This window comes from Schistocerca piceifrons, chromosome 8, assembly GCF_021461385.2.
Source record: "Schistocerca piceifrons isolate TAMUIC-IGC-003096 chromosome 8, iqSchPice1.1, whole genome shotgun sequence".
In the NCBI taxonomy this organism is placed as follows: Eukaryota; Metazoa; Arthropoda; class Insecta; order Orthoptera; family Acrididae; genus Schistocerca; species Schistocerca piceifrons.
The window spans coordinates 89,280,544-89,298,002 of NC_060145.1; the positions used below are offsets into that span (position 1 = coordinate 89,280,544).

Sequence of the window (17,459 nt, forward strand, 5' to 3'; positions counted from 1 at the left end):
GCAAATAATTGAGGACGTAAATTTCAAGTGCTACTCTGATATCAGGAGGGTGGCACAGAGAGTAATTCGTGCCAGGCCTCATCAAACCAGCGAGAAAACTGACGATTCAAAAATGAATGTAATGATTTTAAAGAATCCGCATTGATTGCAAATTGAAACCGGATGTTGACCTAGGTTTCGGTGCGGATAGCCACGCCTTCTTCGGAACACACTAAAACTACAAACTGCCTAAAGAGGCATGGTCCAACATTAATACAGAACGCCCAAAAGGGCAAAAGACTCGCATAAAATGTAAAATAAATGGTACGTGTGCACCGTGTCAATAGCTGTAATTAGCTCAAACGTCAGAAGCGTGCTTCCTCACCCCAGCCAAAGGTCGGTTGTCGGCGGGCTTACAGGTAAGCATCCAGACGCGTAGAGCAAGATTTTCGTGGTCCTAATACTAAGGATACTTACCAAGTTTCAGTTAACACCTCGAAAAAATAAAGGTGCTTGATTTATTTTCTGTTTATTTGTATGTATATGTCTATAATCCTGCAACACATTGAAACTGCCACGCCATATACCGTGGCTCGCCCCTAGAACAGTGAAAACATAACGGCACAGTGAATGGTTTTCTGTATTTGAACGAGAACGAGAAAAACGCTGCAACAATCCATACTGAGTTGGTGGAAATTTACGGCCACCTCGCCTATGATATGAGACACAGTGGTACGGTTGCGCACACGTTTCCAGACTGGTCAAACAAGTATGTATGCCTTGGAACGAAGTGGCAGGGCATATTTCTTTGAACAAACAGGGTTTCAGAGAGGAGGCCTTGATGTTCAAAGACCGAAGTATATCAATCAAGGTGGTGGTGGAAAAACTGTAAATGAGTCATCAGTCTGTCTCCGATAACGTGCACGAAATTTTGAACAAGAAAAAGGTCGGTGCCAACTTGTTTCCACAGCTGTCCACACCGGAAATGTTGCACCTCTGTCAGCCTTGTCCAGATGATGGGTACAGTGACCTAATCACCACACAAGAGTGGTGTGTGTATCACTTTGGCGCCGAAGAGAAAAAGGAATAAAACAGGTGGAAACATGTTGATTCACCTTCGCGGAAAAGGCAAGGTGATCCTGAGTGGTTTTTGGGAGTGCCGTGAGGTAGTACTGTCAGGCTGTTCGTGCCGGGAAAATTGTCTCAGGGGCACACTACGAAAATTTCCGGACGAAGTTTAAGGAAACTTGACCCGATGACACAACCTGCCTCTTTGGAGAACCAAATTTAGCTTCACTCCCAGCTTTAACCTAAAATGGCACCCAGTAACTGCTTCTCCTTTCTTCGAGTGAACAAACAACTGAATGTTACGCAGTTCCTGAGTGACGTATAGATGGTAGCGTAGATAGACTGTTCCTGAACATCCGAAGTGCATACATCTTCAACCAAGGTCTCCATCAACTCATATAGCGTTGGGAAAAATGTGTCACATTGAACGGTGAGTATGAAGAATGGGTTAACACCATCAGCAGATTTCAAGATTGCAGTTAAAGTTTTTCGAGGTGATAGTCGAAACTTAATAACTAACCTTCCTGTGTTCCTTCCCTGGTCAAATGGCACTAATATGGCATACAGTCTGCCCGAAAACACTATGCTGATGTTGGATGGTGTGACATCAAACGTATTGATAAACCCCTGCTCAAAAGTATTACGAGTTTTGTGCACGTTTTCCATAGGTGTCTTAAAAAATCCATTCGATATCTGTAAAAACTTGGCGTGAAAATGAAATTTTACGGACTTTTCGCTTGTTCCTGACAAGCAGCATATTTCACATGTCGCTAGCTTTCTCTTTCCTACTATTTTTTCTACATTCTCTAATCTGTTGGTAATGTCGTCCACTTTCAATATAATCCAGCGTGCCTTCTCCTTCCACTACCTCTTTTCCCTGCAACCTTTTATAGATGACTCTTCGTTGGAAGCAGTTGCTCCACAATATATGATCCTAACAAGGTTTTTTCCTCTTCCATGTGGTTTTCATTAGGTTTTGTTCCTCTCTTATTCTTATGAGTACTTTTTCATTCGTCATTCTGCTGGTCGATTTCACTTCGAGTAATTTTCTCCGTAACCACAGCCCAAGTAATTTTCCTCTTTGTTTTTAACATTATGCTACACTCCAGACAAAACGCTTGCCTAATCCCTTTCTTAGGTTACCAGAATTCCTTCTGCTGCCAACAGATCTTTCACATTCTGAAGAAACCTTTCACCTGTACGTACTCTAATACTAATTTCTTCTATACAGCTTCCTATTTCTATCACCAAATCTCGGAGATATTTAAAAAAATTTCCTTGTTTCAAGGTATTTCCTTCCAATATCATTTTGATGGATTTTTTTGTCTGTTCATTTTCATTGGCAGTGAATACTTGGTCAGCACCTAGTTACTGAGCTATATACAGTTTTTTGTTTTTTTTTTTTAAATCTGCGGTTTGGTAGAATATTATATGAATTTGGATAGCTTGGCTCTTATAAATTTAGTACACTATTATTATCATGTCACATTATTATCAATTAAAGCCACGGTCATTCAGTTATAAGATGAAATGTACCGATGTTAATAATTTAGCTATAAACACGTTTATATCCTGTGGTCGTTTTAAATTTTGTTGTTGTTGACTGCTAACGCCATCTAGCGATCATCGCCTGAAACAGCTTGTCGAACTTAATGGCCCTGTCCATCCTTCACTCTTAGCTCTGGCCACACATGTTTACACGGTGTGTATTTCAAACGTTTTACTTCTTAATTCTTGTAATGGTTATCAACTGCAATAGTACTCTCATGCACCATGTTGTAATAACGTACTCATAACGATTTTTCCTCTGAGACGATACAAATACTGATTAAACCGTGTCACTCACTAAGTTTTAACAGCATAATGCCTTAGGTGACACGATTACTTCCATATACATATTCATGCTAGTGGACAGTTTTAGCTTACGTAAATATTTAGTCTCATCTTCATTACCACTTCCTTATCTTAACGTACATTTTTCAAATTTATGACCTTTTTCCAACTTGATTGATGATGATTAATCTGTAAGGAATTTTTCATTAAAAAAAGACATTTTAGCGATTTGTTGAGCCGTTATGTGAATTACAACAATGAAGAATGTTTTTATGGTATGTGAACTATAATTACTTCCTCCTATAAACTTGCGAACTTCGCTGTAATTTTAAGTGCAGTTTCAATTCTGGACTTGTAATTTTGGTTCCTTTAAAGTATTGTACGTTGCTGTATTCCGATGTGTAATTTTATATCTTAGATCTGAAGATGGCTTGCGTGTATCTGAAACTAATAATTAAAATAATGAGTCATTTGCGATCGTGACTTCGAGGACTTTCAATCTTTAATATAAAACGACGTCTATGTCTCCATCGCTGACATTTTCCATTTCAGTATACTGTACTTGCTTTTCATTCTTTACTAGGTCTTTAGTTTCTCAGTGTCAAATCCGGAATGGGCCATATGAATATCGTGTACTTCTTAAACATACTGCTTCCATTCCAATTTCTTATCTGGTAACCTACACAACTTCTCATAGTTCTCTTTTATGCAGTATGCTCATATGCTCATATTTGTTAGATATTTGTAGTTAGGTATTTAACTGTTCTATACATTTATTCTAATTTATTTGCTTACCTTAATTATTCATTTCGTTAAGAGAGACGAAGTTTGTCATAGGGGACTGGAATTCGACATCAGGAAAAGGATGACAAGAAAAAATATCACGGGAAGATGAAGAATGAAGGATGAGAAAATGTGAAGGGAAACCATCTAGAGGAATTACGGACAGATCATAATTTAACCATTGCTAATACTTGGTTTAAGAACCGTCAAAAAATGCTATATACATAAAAGAGATATGCAAACACAGTAAGGTTTCACATGGACCACGGAATGATAAAACAGAGTTTCAGAAATCAGGTTTTAAGTTGCAAAATCGTTTCTAGTCGTAGGTGTGGATTCTGACCATAGTCGATTCGTAATAAACTGCAAACTGGGGAAGGCTTGAAAAATGGTAGGAAACCATAGAGATGGGACGTGGCCACATTGAAAGGATCATAAGTTTCTGAGAGTCTTCAAAGTGAGTATTAGATAACTGTCGGCAACCACAAGCTGAAGGAATAAAATGGCAGACGAACAGCTAGCCTAATGAGTCAAAATACAGAAGGCAGTAGAGGGACATACCAGCCCAAAGACAATGTAGGAATCTTTGGATACCTTGCAAGGTAGTGAACTGCATTGTCAAAGAAGCTAAGTACAAAATGCAGGAAATAAAAAAGGCCAAAGGAAATACACATGCCTAAAACTGAAATTGGCAGGAAGTATAAAGTCTTAAAGTTGGAACGGCTAGAGGAGAAATGCATGTCTGTAGAAACATGGATGACTGCGTGAAAAATGGATGCCCTCTACTGCAAAAGTAAATAATCCTCTGCAGAAAAGAGAAGTAGCTATTTTTGTATTAAGAGCTCAAAACTGAAAATACACTACTGGCCATTAAATTGGCTACACCAGGAAGATGACGTGCTACAGGCGCAAAATTCAACCGACGGGAAGAAGATGCTGTAATATGCAAATGATTAGTTTTTCAGAGCATTCACACTAGGTTGGCGCCGGTGGCGACACCTACAACGTGCTGACATTAGGAAAGTTTCCAACCGATTTCTCATACACAAACAGCAGTTGACCGGAGTTGCCTGGTGAAACATTGTTGTGATACCTCGTGTAAGGAGGAGAAATCAACACCATCAGGTTTCCGACTTTGATAAAGGTCGGATTGTAGCCTATCGCGATTGCAGTTTATCGTATTGCGACAATGCTGCTCGCGTTGGTCGAGATCCAATGACTGTTAACTGAATATGGAATCGGTGGGTTCAGGAGGATAATACGGAACGCCGTGTTGGATCCCAACGGCCTCATATCACTAGCAGTCGAGATGACAGGCATCTTATCCGCAAGGCTGTAACGGATCGTGCAGCCACGTCTCGATCCCTGAGCCAACAGATGGGGACGTTTGCAAGACAACAACCATATGCACAAACAGTTCGACGACGTTCGCCTGGGGTGGTGTACTCAACGACGAACCTGGGTGCACGAATGGCAAAACGTCATTTTTTCGGATGAATCCAGGTTCTGTTTACAGCATCATGATGGTCGCATCTGTGTTTGGCGACATCGCAGTGAACGCACATTAGGAGCGTGTATTCGCCATAGTGGCGTATCACCCGGCGTGATGTTATGGGGTGTCTTTGGTTACACATCTCGGTCATCTCTTGTTCGCATTGGCGGCACTTTGAACAGTGGGCGTTACATTTCAGGTGTGTTGCGACCCGTGGCTCTACCCTTCATTCGATCCCTGCGAAACCCTACATTTCAGGAGGATAATGCACGACCGCATGTTGCAGGTTCTGTACGGGCCTTTCTGGATACAGAAAATGTTGGACTGCTGCCCTGGCCAGCACATTCTCAGGATCTCTCACCAATTGAAAACGTCTGGTCAATGGTGGGCGAGCAACTGGCTTGTCACAATACGCCAGTCACTACTCTTGATGAACTGTGGTATCGTCTTGAACCTGCATGGGCAGCTGTAGCTGTACACGCCATCCAAGCTCTGTTTGACTCATTGCCCAGGCGTATCAAGACCGTTATTACGGCCAGAGGTGGTTGTTCTGGATACTGAGTTCTCAGGATCTATGCAACTAAATTGCGTGAAAATTTAATCACATATCAGTTCTAGTATAATACATTAGTCCAATGAATACCCGTTTATGATTTGCATTTCTTCTTGGTGTATTAATTTTAATGGCCAGTAGTGTAATACCGTGCAAGAAGAGGACGGCTGCAACGCGGAATGCATGTATAGGACGACTATACAAGGCATATGAATTCGTGGATGATATTATGGAAAATCTGACAAAGCAAGAAGCAGTGCACCTGCAGTAAAAGACATTCCTTCGAATTATTGAAAACTTTCGTAAAGCTGGTCACGAGAAAACCGTTTTGTTCAGAACGCAAGCTATATAGGTCACAAGCACTTTCCAAATCTGCAAGAATAATACAAAATTTTCTGTTCAAATTGCACACAAAAGTTTACATGTGTGATACTACTGCCCCATGATTTTAATAACGCAATGTTGTAAAATAGTTACTCAAGGAGTTTGCTTTTTGGTTGTGGACGAATATAAGAAAACGAGCGTCCATCTGACCCTACGACGTGTCTTAGAAAATAGGTTAAGGAAAAAAGCTAATCTATATTTGCTGCGTGCGTAATTTTAGTGAAATCTTTTGAAAATATTAACTAAAACACAATTCTTGACATTTTGAAAGTAACAGGGAGCGAAAGTTTATGTATGACTTGCACAGAACTCACTGTTGAAGGAAATGACAGGGAATGAGTATGTGGCTAGTCTTCGTCATCCCCGGCTGTGGGTACTCACCATCGTTGCCAGACGTCTCCGCGCAGGACACCGTGTTGTTCTGGTTGTTGTCGCACTGGCCTCTGTTGCTGTTGGACATTCGGAAGATCCATCGCTTCACTCGTTCCAGCTGGCGTCCTGGAAAACACCCATACACGGCATTCAGTCACGAATACGTCGTGGGCTGCTGACGTCACGGTCATATCCGACAATGCAGGACGTACTCTCATATGGAGTAATTGCGAACAAGTAATGCACCCCAGATGATTGTCGAACATGATCGTTTGGGTGGTCCAAGTGCTATTGTTGGGGGAGGCATATTGCGTGGGCGTACTGACATCCAAACCGTTGAACACGGTCAGTCTCCAGTCAATGTTACCAATGATATTGTGACACTATGTTCATCCCCTGTATGCATCTTTTCTCGAACCCTTTCGACCCCGACATCACTTTTATGGATGAGAACGTGCGACCGCATCGAAGATAACAGGTGGAAGAGCTCATGGAATGAGAATATACTCAGCGAATAAACAAGCCTGCTTGTTCGCTGTCTCAGATCTCAACGAGCACGTGTGCTATCTTCATATAGATAAGGCTTACCAGCCAATGATCTTCTTCAGTGCGGATGCACTCACATTGCCCGAACTCTTGCGGGAATAGGTCGACTGACTGCCGCGAGTAATGAGTATAGTGGGCAGGGGTATTACGAATGTAGTGTGTGGACACTAAGTTGGAAATGTGGGTCTCACGAGGAGCGTGCCAGAGGTAAGTCCCTGCAGTCACACTATTCTCTGTGTCCTCGATGGCTCGATGGCTATGGTTTAAGGCATGTATGGGAATACATGGGAATAATGGAGCTACTCAGTACAGGTATGGGGGAGGCATTGTGGTCAGGCCTTGGGTCTTCGATCCCTGCCCTCTTTGCCTCCGCTTACCTGGTGCTGACAGACTTTAAAAAAATACAAAAAGAATTGTGAGTGGGTGACAGGTATGGGGGCGGCATTGTGACCAGACCTCAGAATTCTTGACCCCTTCCCTCTTTGCCGCCAACTGCCTGGCACGCACTCCCACGCCATTGGAAATGACAATCTGTTATTTATTTTACGTTACTTATTACTTCTGTTTTGTTCTACGGTTTAACGCATATATGGAACTACATGATAATAATGGAGCCACTCAGTGGCAGGTATGGGGGAGGCATTGTGGACAGGCCTCGGATCTTCCACCCCTGCCCTCTTTACCTCCTCTTGCCTGGTACTTCTCTCAAAGCCAAAAAAAGAAAAAAATACAAAAAAAAAAAAAAAATTTTCGCACTGGCCTCTGTTGCTGTTGGACATTCGGAAGATCCACCGCTTCACTCGCTCCAGCTGGCGTCCTGGAAAACACCCACACACGGCATTCAGTCACGAATACGTCGTGGGCTGCTGACGTCACGGTCATATTCGACAATGCAGGACGTACTCTCATATGGAGTAATTACGAACAAGTAATGCACCCCAGAGGATTGTCGAACATGATCGTTTGGGTGCAGAGAAATGGTGGTCAACCTGTTAACTGAACAACATTGTCCACTGACCATCACTGCCCACTGACTGTCATTGTGGGACAATTTGTTACAATTTCAAGTAACATAACGATGATCCTCTTGCCTGGTACTGAAAGTCTTCACAAAGCCAAAAAAAGAAAAAATACAAAAAAACAAAAAATTAAAAAACGGCTCTGTGGGATAGATCGTTTGCTATAAAAAATAGCAAAGAAAAAAGGCTCAGATGGACAGAGCATCTGCCATGTCAGTAGGATATCCCGGGTTTGAGTCCCGGTTAGGGCACAAATTTTCACCTGTGCCCGTTGATATTTATCAACGGCTGTACGCTGCTAAGGGTCTGTATTTCATTGTAATTACACGTTATAAAATTTGTCGATCACAGAGCAAGAATTTATTCTCACAAGACTGAGTCTGGGCGCATAACGTGCAGAGTGAACGGTATAAGGCAATCTTCTGTTAATAGATTAACCACTGACGTCAAAGACAATGTGTATTGGTTTAAGAAGTGCAAACAATCTATCAACACGCTGTTTCCACTTTTAAATGACATAAACGTGTTTTATCTGCACAAGATGACAAACGTTTAGATACTTCCTGAGAAGGAAGGCAAGATTACTGCATGAAAAATGATGACAGGTGATTTTATTGAAAAATATTCAGATACATGTAAAAATGAATATAATATAAACACATCAAATGTGTATGAAAAAAATTAAATTGTAGCTGAAGTGAATTCACATATTCCTTACTCGTTATTTTCATGTATACATTTCGAATTTGCTGATACATCGTACATGCTCTGGTATAAAAGACAATGTATGTGATAGAACTGACTGTAAAAGCATTGTATGTAAAATATAGTACATGAAAAAGAAAAGTTGTAGTAAATTTCACGTTTAGAGTATTTCCAGGCTGAGATTTTAGCCCACTGTAATATTCTGTTTGTGCTTCACACAACGTAACATTCGTGACTTGAAATGCGTCCTCTCTCCCTCTCTCTCTTCCTCTGTGTGTGTGTGTGTGTGTGTGTGTGTGTGTGTGTGTGTGTGTGTGACAGTAAGTGGCAACATTCAACATTGACGTCTGTGAGATGTGTGTGTTATTAACGACTAAGATCCAGTATGACGTTCTTTTTTAACTTAGCAGTAATAATTCAGATCGATAATTTTCCCAAGAATAAGGAAAAATTAATTTGTGTGTGTGAGTGTGTGTGTGTGTGTGTGTGTGTGTGTGTGTGTGTGTGTTTGTGTGAGTGTATGTGTACACAATTCAGTATCTACTTTTATGTAAATATCTTTGGCTTCCAAGAGAAGGCTTCGGAAATACTACAACTTGGCTGATTAAATACACAGGTATGTTTGTGTACATAGTTTTACAAAAATATGTTTGACTTTCAAGTAATGTTTACGAAAATAACGCAACTTGACACAGTTTTTTACGCTTTCTTTCAATATTACACATATTAAATTAAGAGGTTCATATGCACTTTATGCTAATATCTTTGACTTTTGACTAAATATTATGAAAATAATAGAACTTCAGCGTCTTCGCGCTTCATTTCAGTCTTACGCTTATTGAATGTAGATGTACGTATGTGTACCCAATTTTATGCAATTATCTTTGCATTTCATGCTTATAATACATATCTTTGGGCCTGTCACCTATTCAAGTGATGGTAACGAATTTCGTTACTGCACATCTGAAATTTGGAGATAGTGTTGGTCTTATACTGTAGGTATCGTTTAAGAAGAGACTGTTCGAAAGTCCACTGCTAAATGGGTGAAATAGGAGACGAAAAGCTTTTTGAAAATATGTCCCATTACAGTAGTTTAGAAGGTACAGCTATTGGTATTTTGTTTCTAAGTCACTAAAAACGCACATGTTTCAGCATTTTTGGAAATTCACGGAGTAAAGGGGTAAAATAGTAGGTGAAAGTCTTTTTACGAATAATTCAAAATTAAAGAACTACTAAAGCTTTCTTAAAGCTACATCTATGAATTTAGTATTTGCCTTCTCGTCTGGAAGTAAAAAATACATGTTCCAGTTTTTTAGGAAATTCAGCCGCCTAACGGCTAGAAAGAGCGGATGTAAAGTTTTTTGAAATTATTTCATTATGAAAATTTGCATTTGGCTTCTTGGTTGGATATAAATATACTTGTGTTACTATTGACTGAAATTCTATCCCTCTAGGGATGAGAAAGGAGACGAAATTCTTTGTGGAAATATTTCATTGTGCAAGCATTTTTGAATCTAAATCTATGAAAATTGGCATTTGGCATTTTTGCTAGAAATTAAAAAATACACATTGGAAATTCAAACCCTCAGGAGTGAAATATGGTGCTGAAAACTTTTAACACAATATTTCGTTATATTAAAAAAATTTTAAAGCTAAATCTATGAAAATTGATATTTCACTTCTTGGTTACTTTCAGAAAAATATGTGTCTAGTGTTGAACAATGTAAAACGCCAAGAGGAGACGGATCCAAATTGAATGTACGTATAGAACTCTATGCAAGGGATATGAACTTGAAGACAATATTATGAATCAGAGAGAGATGTATGTTTTAACATGTCGTCCCGTATGATCATTTAGACAAAGCACAAAAAGACCTTAAGACGAAACAACCCAGCAGTTGTAAAAGACATTCCACCGTAATTACTGACACGTTTCGGAGAAGTAGCCATGAGAGAACTTTTCAGTCTAGGTGCAAGGCATATGAGATAGGTGAAAGTACCAAATATCTCAAGCAAAATGTAGTATTTACGATTCAAGTGAAGGCAAGAGTGATCCCGGCGGAGGCATGGGTGTGTGTGTTTGTCCTTATGATAATTTAGGTTAAGTAGTGTGTAAGCTTAGGGTCTGATGACCTTAGCAGTTAAGTCCCATAAGATTTCACACAAATTTGAACATTTTTTTGAAGGCAGGAGCAAACAGGTTTAAGGATCACCGAACCATACGGCTAATACACTGAAGAGCCAAAGAAACTGGTATACCTGCCTAATATTGTGTAGGGCCCCTGCGAGGACGCAGAAGTGCCGCAACACGACTTGGCATGTCTGAAGTAGTGCTGGAGGGAACTGACACCATGAATGTTGCAGGGCTGTCCATAAATCTGTAAGATTAAGAGGGGGGTGGAGATCTCTTCTGATCAGCACATTGCAAGGCATTCCAGATAGGCTCCATAATGTTCATGTCTGGGGAGTTTGGTGGCCAGCGGAAGTGTTTAAACTCAGAAGAGTGTTCCTGGAGTCACTCTGTAGCAATTCTGGACGTGTGGGGTGTCGCACTGTCCATCTGGAATTGACCAAGTCGGTCGGAACGCGCAATGGACATGAATGGATGCAGGTGATCGGACTGGATGCTTAGTACGTGTCACCTGTCAGAGTAGTATCTAGACGTATCAGGGTTGCATATCACTCCAACAGCACATGCACCACACCACTGCAGAGCCTCACCGGCTTCAACAGACCCCTGCTGACATGCAGAGTCCATGGATTCATGAGGTTGTCTCCATAGCCGTACACGTCCATCCACTCGATACAATTTGAAACGAGACTCGTCCGACCAGGCAAAATATTTCCAGTCATCAACAGTCCAATCTCGGTGTTGACGGGCCCAGGCGAGGCGTAAAGCTCTGCGTCGTGCAGTCATGAAGAGTACACGAGCGGGCCTTTGACTCCGAAAGCCGGTTTCGGTGATGTTTTGTTGAACGGTTCGCACGCTCACACTTGTTGACGGCCCAGCATTTTGCGGATGGGTTGCAACTCTGTCACGTTGAACGATTCTCTTCAGTTGCCGTTGGTCCTGTCCTTCCAAGATCTTTCCCCGGCCGCAGCGGTCGGAGATTTGATGTTTTACCCGATTCCTGATATTCACGGTACACTTGTGAAATGACCGTACGGGAAAGTCCCCACGTCATCGCTACCTCAGAGATGATGTGTCCCATCGATCGTACCCCGACTATAATACCACGTCCAATCTCACTTAAATCTTGATAACATGCCATTGTAGCAGGGACATATTTTCAAAAAGCTTTTTCGTCTCCTATTTCACCCATTTAGCAGAGGACTTTCGAACAGTCTCTTCTTAAACGATACCTACAATATAAGACCAACACTATCTCCAAATTTCAGATGTGCAGTAAAGATATTCGTAGCCATCACTTGAATAGGTGACAAACACACACACCCATGCCCGAGGGAGGACTCGAACCTCCGCCGGGATTAGCCGCACAGTCCATGACTGCAGCGCCTCAGACCGCTTGGCTAATTCCGCGCGGCCCCAGTTTGTCTCAAGGGAGTCGGTGGGTGCCTGCAGGCCACAGTGGGTGCACCGTCATACTGATACGTGGGCTCATATTGCCAAGTTCTATGTAAATTTTACTTGGCTATGTATCACTGCAGTAACATCACATAGCCTCTCAACCCATGAAGTTGCATTTCGTTTCTTCTTTCTCTTTGCAGTGATTAACGCTTTCTATTAGCCAGTGTATTATGACTTCCTGTGTGAACATTTGGTAACGGAGCTGGCTGAGAATATTTCAGAAACCATACTCTATAAATGACGTGTGTGGGATGTATATGTGTTTGGGTGCAATGCCTTAACTATCGGGTTACTACTGCCAATAAAGCAAGCGTTGATCCTGCAGTTTTGTAGGCCCCAAGCTACCTGAAACCACTGGTTATATGCCTCTGGAAATGACAGGAGCGTTCATGTCCATCTAGTATGTGTATATTTTTGTCCGTCTATGAAAGCGATGATGCATGACCGTTTGATTGGTTTATTTGCAAATGTTCGTAAGAAAATGTAATCTGTAGCACCACTGGTACCTCGGCAAACTTAATATGGTGGTGGATGGTTCACCGCGTGGTACTGAATGGGATCTAATCTATACATTTGTCCGAAAATTTGACTTGCATTTGTCTTCTGCGTCTGTCTAAGAACACATTTATTCCCGATTGTATTCTTCTCTAAAGACAGAATTTTGCTTCCTCGTGAGTACCATGTGTGATCGCAAGTGCAGAATAGCTTCTATTCATACGTTGAACAACTAAACGTTTTCTATGTTCCTGAATTAAATTACCTCCAGTAATACCAACGTATTTTCCGTAACGCGTACCACCAACTATTTGGCAATTTGTGGTAAGGTCTTATGGAACCAAACTGCTGAGGTCATCGGACACTAAACTTAACCAGTACCTAATCTAACTTACGCTTAAGACAACACACACACACACACACACACACACACACACACACATACACACACACACACACACACACACACACACACACACAAGCCCGAGGGATCATTCGAACCTCCGACGGGGTGGAGCCAAGGAGACCGTGACAAGACGCCTGAGACCACGCGGCTATCCCGCGCGGCTCCCCCAACTATCAATGGGGTTAGAGGTACTTCATGTCCACCACAAGAAAGAAGAAAAAAATCAGATTAATTTATTTTTTGTAGCTTTTATTAACAATGTCCTTTTTAAGTAGGTACTGATGTATAAATAGGATACAGAATTGCCGGCCGGTGTGACCGAGCTGTTCTAGGCTCTTCAGTCTGGAACCGCGTGACCGCTACGGTCGCAGGTTCGAATCCTCCCTTGGGCATGGATGTACGTGCTGTCCTTAGGTCAGTTAGGTTTAAGTAGTTCTAAGTTCTAAAGGACTGATGACCTCAGATGTTAAGTCCCATAGTGATCAGAGCTATTTGAACCATTTCGATATAGAATTTGGAAATACCTATTAGCATAATCTTTGCAGTAAGAACGCATTTTCGGTAATGTAGATGTAGAGAGCGGCGATAGTTCATGAACACCAACAAACAACTTTGAAAAATGCAGATCAGAGTCACGTAGTACGCAGTAGAAAAGCAAATACATCCAAAAATCCATAGAAACTAACAGAAAGTTACAAAGTAAAGTCATGTCATCGAAGGAATCGATGAAATATCCCTCGTTAAGTGGCTCAGAGCTATTGTCTTCACCTCTTTGCGCGGTTGGAGGTGCTTACTTTCATATGTTTGGACAGGTGCCTGAAGAGCATTCTCTCTGTGATAGGTCTATTCCATTCCACGTGACCCTTCCTGCTAAGGTTCGCTATTTCTTTTTTCTACGTGAAAGGCATGTATGTACTTGGCACATATTTTCGAACCTCGAGTCAATCCTGTTCTGTTCCGAAATAGTCCAGACACAGCCAAGTCGCACCTAAATTTTCCCTTGTGTAGCTACGTATGGCACTGAAACTACAGACAAAGGACACTAATTAGCTAAAACCTGTCTTTGCGTGATCTATTTACAATTATACAGAAACCTTCATGCAAACACAGATTTAGTAATGTAACGAAAGTGATCACCATCTGCTCTACTTTACAAGAGTTACAGCCTCATATAGTTTCGTGAATCTTCCTTTGCTGTTCATCGTCAACTACTTTACATCTAAAACTACTGCCACTTGACTTGCAGTCATAATCAAGAATGAATAATATGAAGAAAGACATGCGGTACTAGAAAATTTCCATTGTATGTGGTATAACGCCAAAAATTTCGGAGTGGGAGGAGGGTGGGGAGAGCACGTGTCGTCTGCCCCCCCCCCCCCCATCCCTGTGTGCGGGCCTGACAACAGTTGTGAGAAAACAATGGTACCTGGCAGATGTGCGGCCGTAAAATGTCAACGTGGTTCTGCTACAAATCGTAATAAAGAAACATCGCTAAATTTAAATTTAGGCTTGAGAAGGAATTTGTTTTACGAAGAGAAAAGTGTGTGCAAATTCTGTCACGAACTCCTCGAATTCCGGAAAAAAAACAAAAAATTGGCCCGTGAACGGGCCCCTACCGAGACCTGACTGGATTGCGAGACATGGAAAGTTTTTTTTTTTTTCCTGGAAAAAATTATCACTGCTGACCAAACTTCGTATTGTCAATACGAACCTACCAAAAAACGACAATGTCTATAAATTCACAAGAAATGTCAATGCTTTGACGACATAACTGACATTGAAGCCAATGTGATGGGAAAGTTGAACGATATCCCAAACAACGACTTCTGTGACAATTTCGTTTGGTTTTAAGAACATTCTGTGCGTAGTACTCAAGATGGTGAGGCATGGGAGGGGAGGGCGAGAGGGGGGGGGAGGACCAGACTATATAGAACACAAAACACGTGAAGCATTGAAACAACCAACTTCATTTTCTCAATTTTTTATAAATCCAGTCACGAAACATTTCATCTAAATGCGAAGTAAAAAATACTCTTAACTTAATTTCCTGCGAACTCAAGCTTGTTCATAGAACGGGGGTTCACTATACATGAGTACTTACTATTCATGATGAAAAATTCTGTTTTACTCTTACTGCACATGTGAACTACTGAGTGAATGAATTTTCTTTGTTTATTCCTTCACTGTCTCTGGCATGCTCCTGTCTCCCCAGTTCCACGTGATAATTTTCAATTTAGTGGTACCTTATGTAAGACATGGCTCTGAGCACTATGTGAATTAACATCTGAGGTCATCAGTCCCCTAGAACTTAGAACTATTTAAACCTAACTAACCTAAGGACATAACACATACCCATGCCCGAGACGGGATTCGAACCTGCGACCGTAGTGGTCGCGCGGCTCCAGACTGTAGCGCCTAGAACCGCTCGGTCACCTCGGCCCGCCGTAAGATGGTTCAAATGACTCTGAGCACTATTGGACTCAACATCTGAGGTCACCAGTCTCCTAGAACATAGAAGTACTTAAACCTAAGTAACCTACGGACATCACACACATCCATGCCCGAGGCAGGATTCGAACCTGCGACTGTAGCGGTCGCGCAGTTCCAGACTGCAGCACCTAGAACCGCTCGTCCTAAGACATCATTTCATTCCTCTAATGGCGCATTGCACATTTTCATCATTACAGCGAGTAAATGCCTCTTGGAATGTCTTACCTACTGTCCACCTTGCTCAAATTAACTGTACTCCGCGTGGTTCAACAAAACTCCTTTAAATTCTTTTAATTACGATGGCACACTGTATCTAACCTAATTCGGCGAATTTATAGCGATATTTGCTGTTAGTAAAAGTTAGTTCGTAAAAGATGCTAATCCAAGGAGAGTCATCCACTTAACCCAGAAGTTACTGCTGTCTGGAACGCCTGGTCATGTTGGTGTCCCAGAGTAATCTCGTTGGGTCCTATCGGGGTGTGATCACTATATATATATATATATATATATATATATATATATATATATATATATATATATATATATATGTATACGGGCCCCCCAGAAACAGTCTGAAAAGTTTTTAAGGTTTGCTGAAATATAATTGCTAACAAAAAAATTCGATCTTGCGTCTTTTCCGCGTTATTCGACACTGAAGTTATCGTATCAAGTCGTCGTGTGTGCAAATTCAGACAGCTTTCCAGAGAGAGTGTCAACAGAGATTTTCCTCCCTTTGATTCCTCAAACCGAACAAATGTACCTTTTGCTCACCTAGCCAAAATTTATCACTTCCGAATATGGCATAATTTAACTGGTAATAAGAATTTGAACAAGTGGTAACTCACGGGCCCACACATGTCTGTCAATTACTGCATTTTAGAGCGTGCAATTGTTTCGAATTTCCGCCCGCAACGACCTGATTGAATAACTTCAAGCTACATAGTTCGGAAACGGAGCTGCATATTGAATTTTTTTCCTAACACTTATTTCACAGCACAACCTCCCCTGTAACACACTGACAAGCTTTTCTGACTGTTTCTGATCACTCTGTATATTTAAGGAATGGAAAAAAGAAAAAGAAAAAACTCCGTGAAATAGGTGCTTGATCACATGTGCAAATGCTAGCCAATCTTGAATTTTTCGCTGATGCACCTGACCGCGAACGGTGCCTGTTGAATGTCCTCAACACGTTTCAAGCGTCAATAGTGGTCATCACAGTGCTCATTGTAGCTATGAGTGCGGTAGGTCAGCGGCAACTGATTCGAACATTGGAAGGTTATTGGTCTTCGAATGGTGAGTACGTCCTTAACCAAAGTAGCCGAACTGTTCGGTTCTCCAAGATGCACAGAATTGAAAATTTATACAGCATACAAGTAAAGCAGAAAAACATTATCGGCTAAGTCACACCACAAATAAAAGTGTCTCGGGTGTTCGTGACCGATGATCACTGAATACGATTGAGACGAAAAATAGGACAGCTGGTATGTGACAACTTTGTCTGATCAGATCCATCCCATGGTAGTATTTTTGTTCCACAATCGTGATGCTACTATATTCCAAGACGGCAGAGTCCCTGTTCACAGCTCTCATCGACGAGAACTGGTTTTGTGAAGATAAAGTGTCCTTGTCCGTTACAGTCACCATTTCTCAGTATTCAGCCTTTGCGGACTACTTTGGAGAGAATATTGCGTGGTCGCTATTCACTTCCATCTGCGTTAAATTGCCACTAGTTTCCAAGAAGAATG

The 17,459-nt window shown here is 41.4% G+C and overlaps 1 protein-coding gene across 1 annotated transcript in view; it reads right to left on the bottom strand.

Annotated features, from left to right (window-relative positions):
- The window catches only part of LOC124712090, a 70,680-nt gene that overhangs the window by 33,633 nt on the left and 19,588 nt on the right, over positions 1-17,459 (bottom strand). The window contains exon 3 of the mRNA XM_047242386.1: positions 6,474-6,590. Coding sequence (XP_047098342.1) covers positions 6,474-6,590 — 117 coding nt within the window. The remainder of the gene's footprint in view (positions 1-6,473; positions 6,591-17,459) is intronic.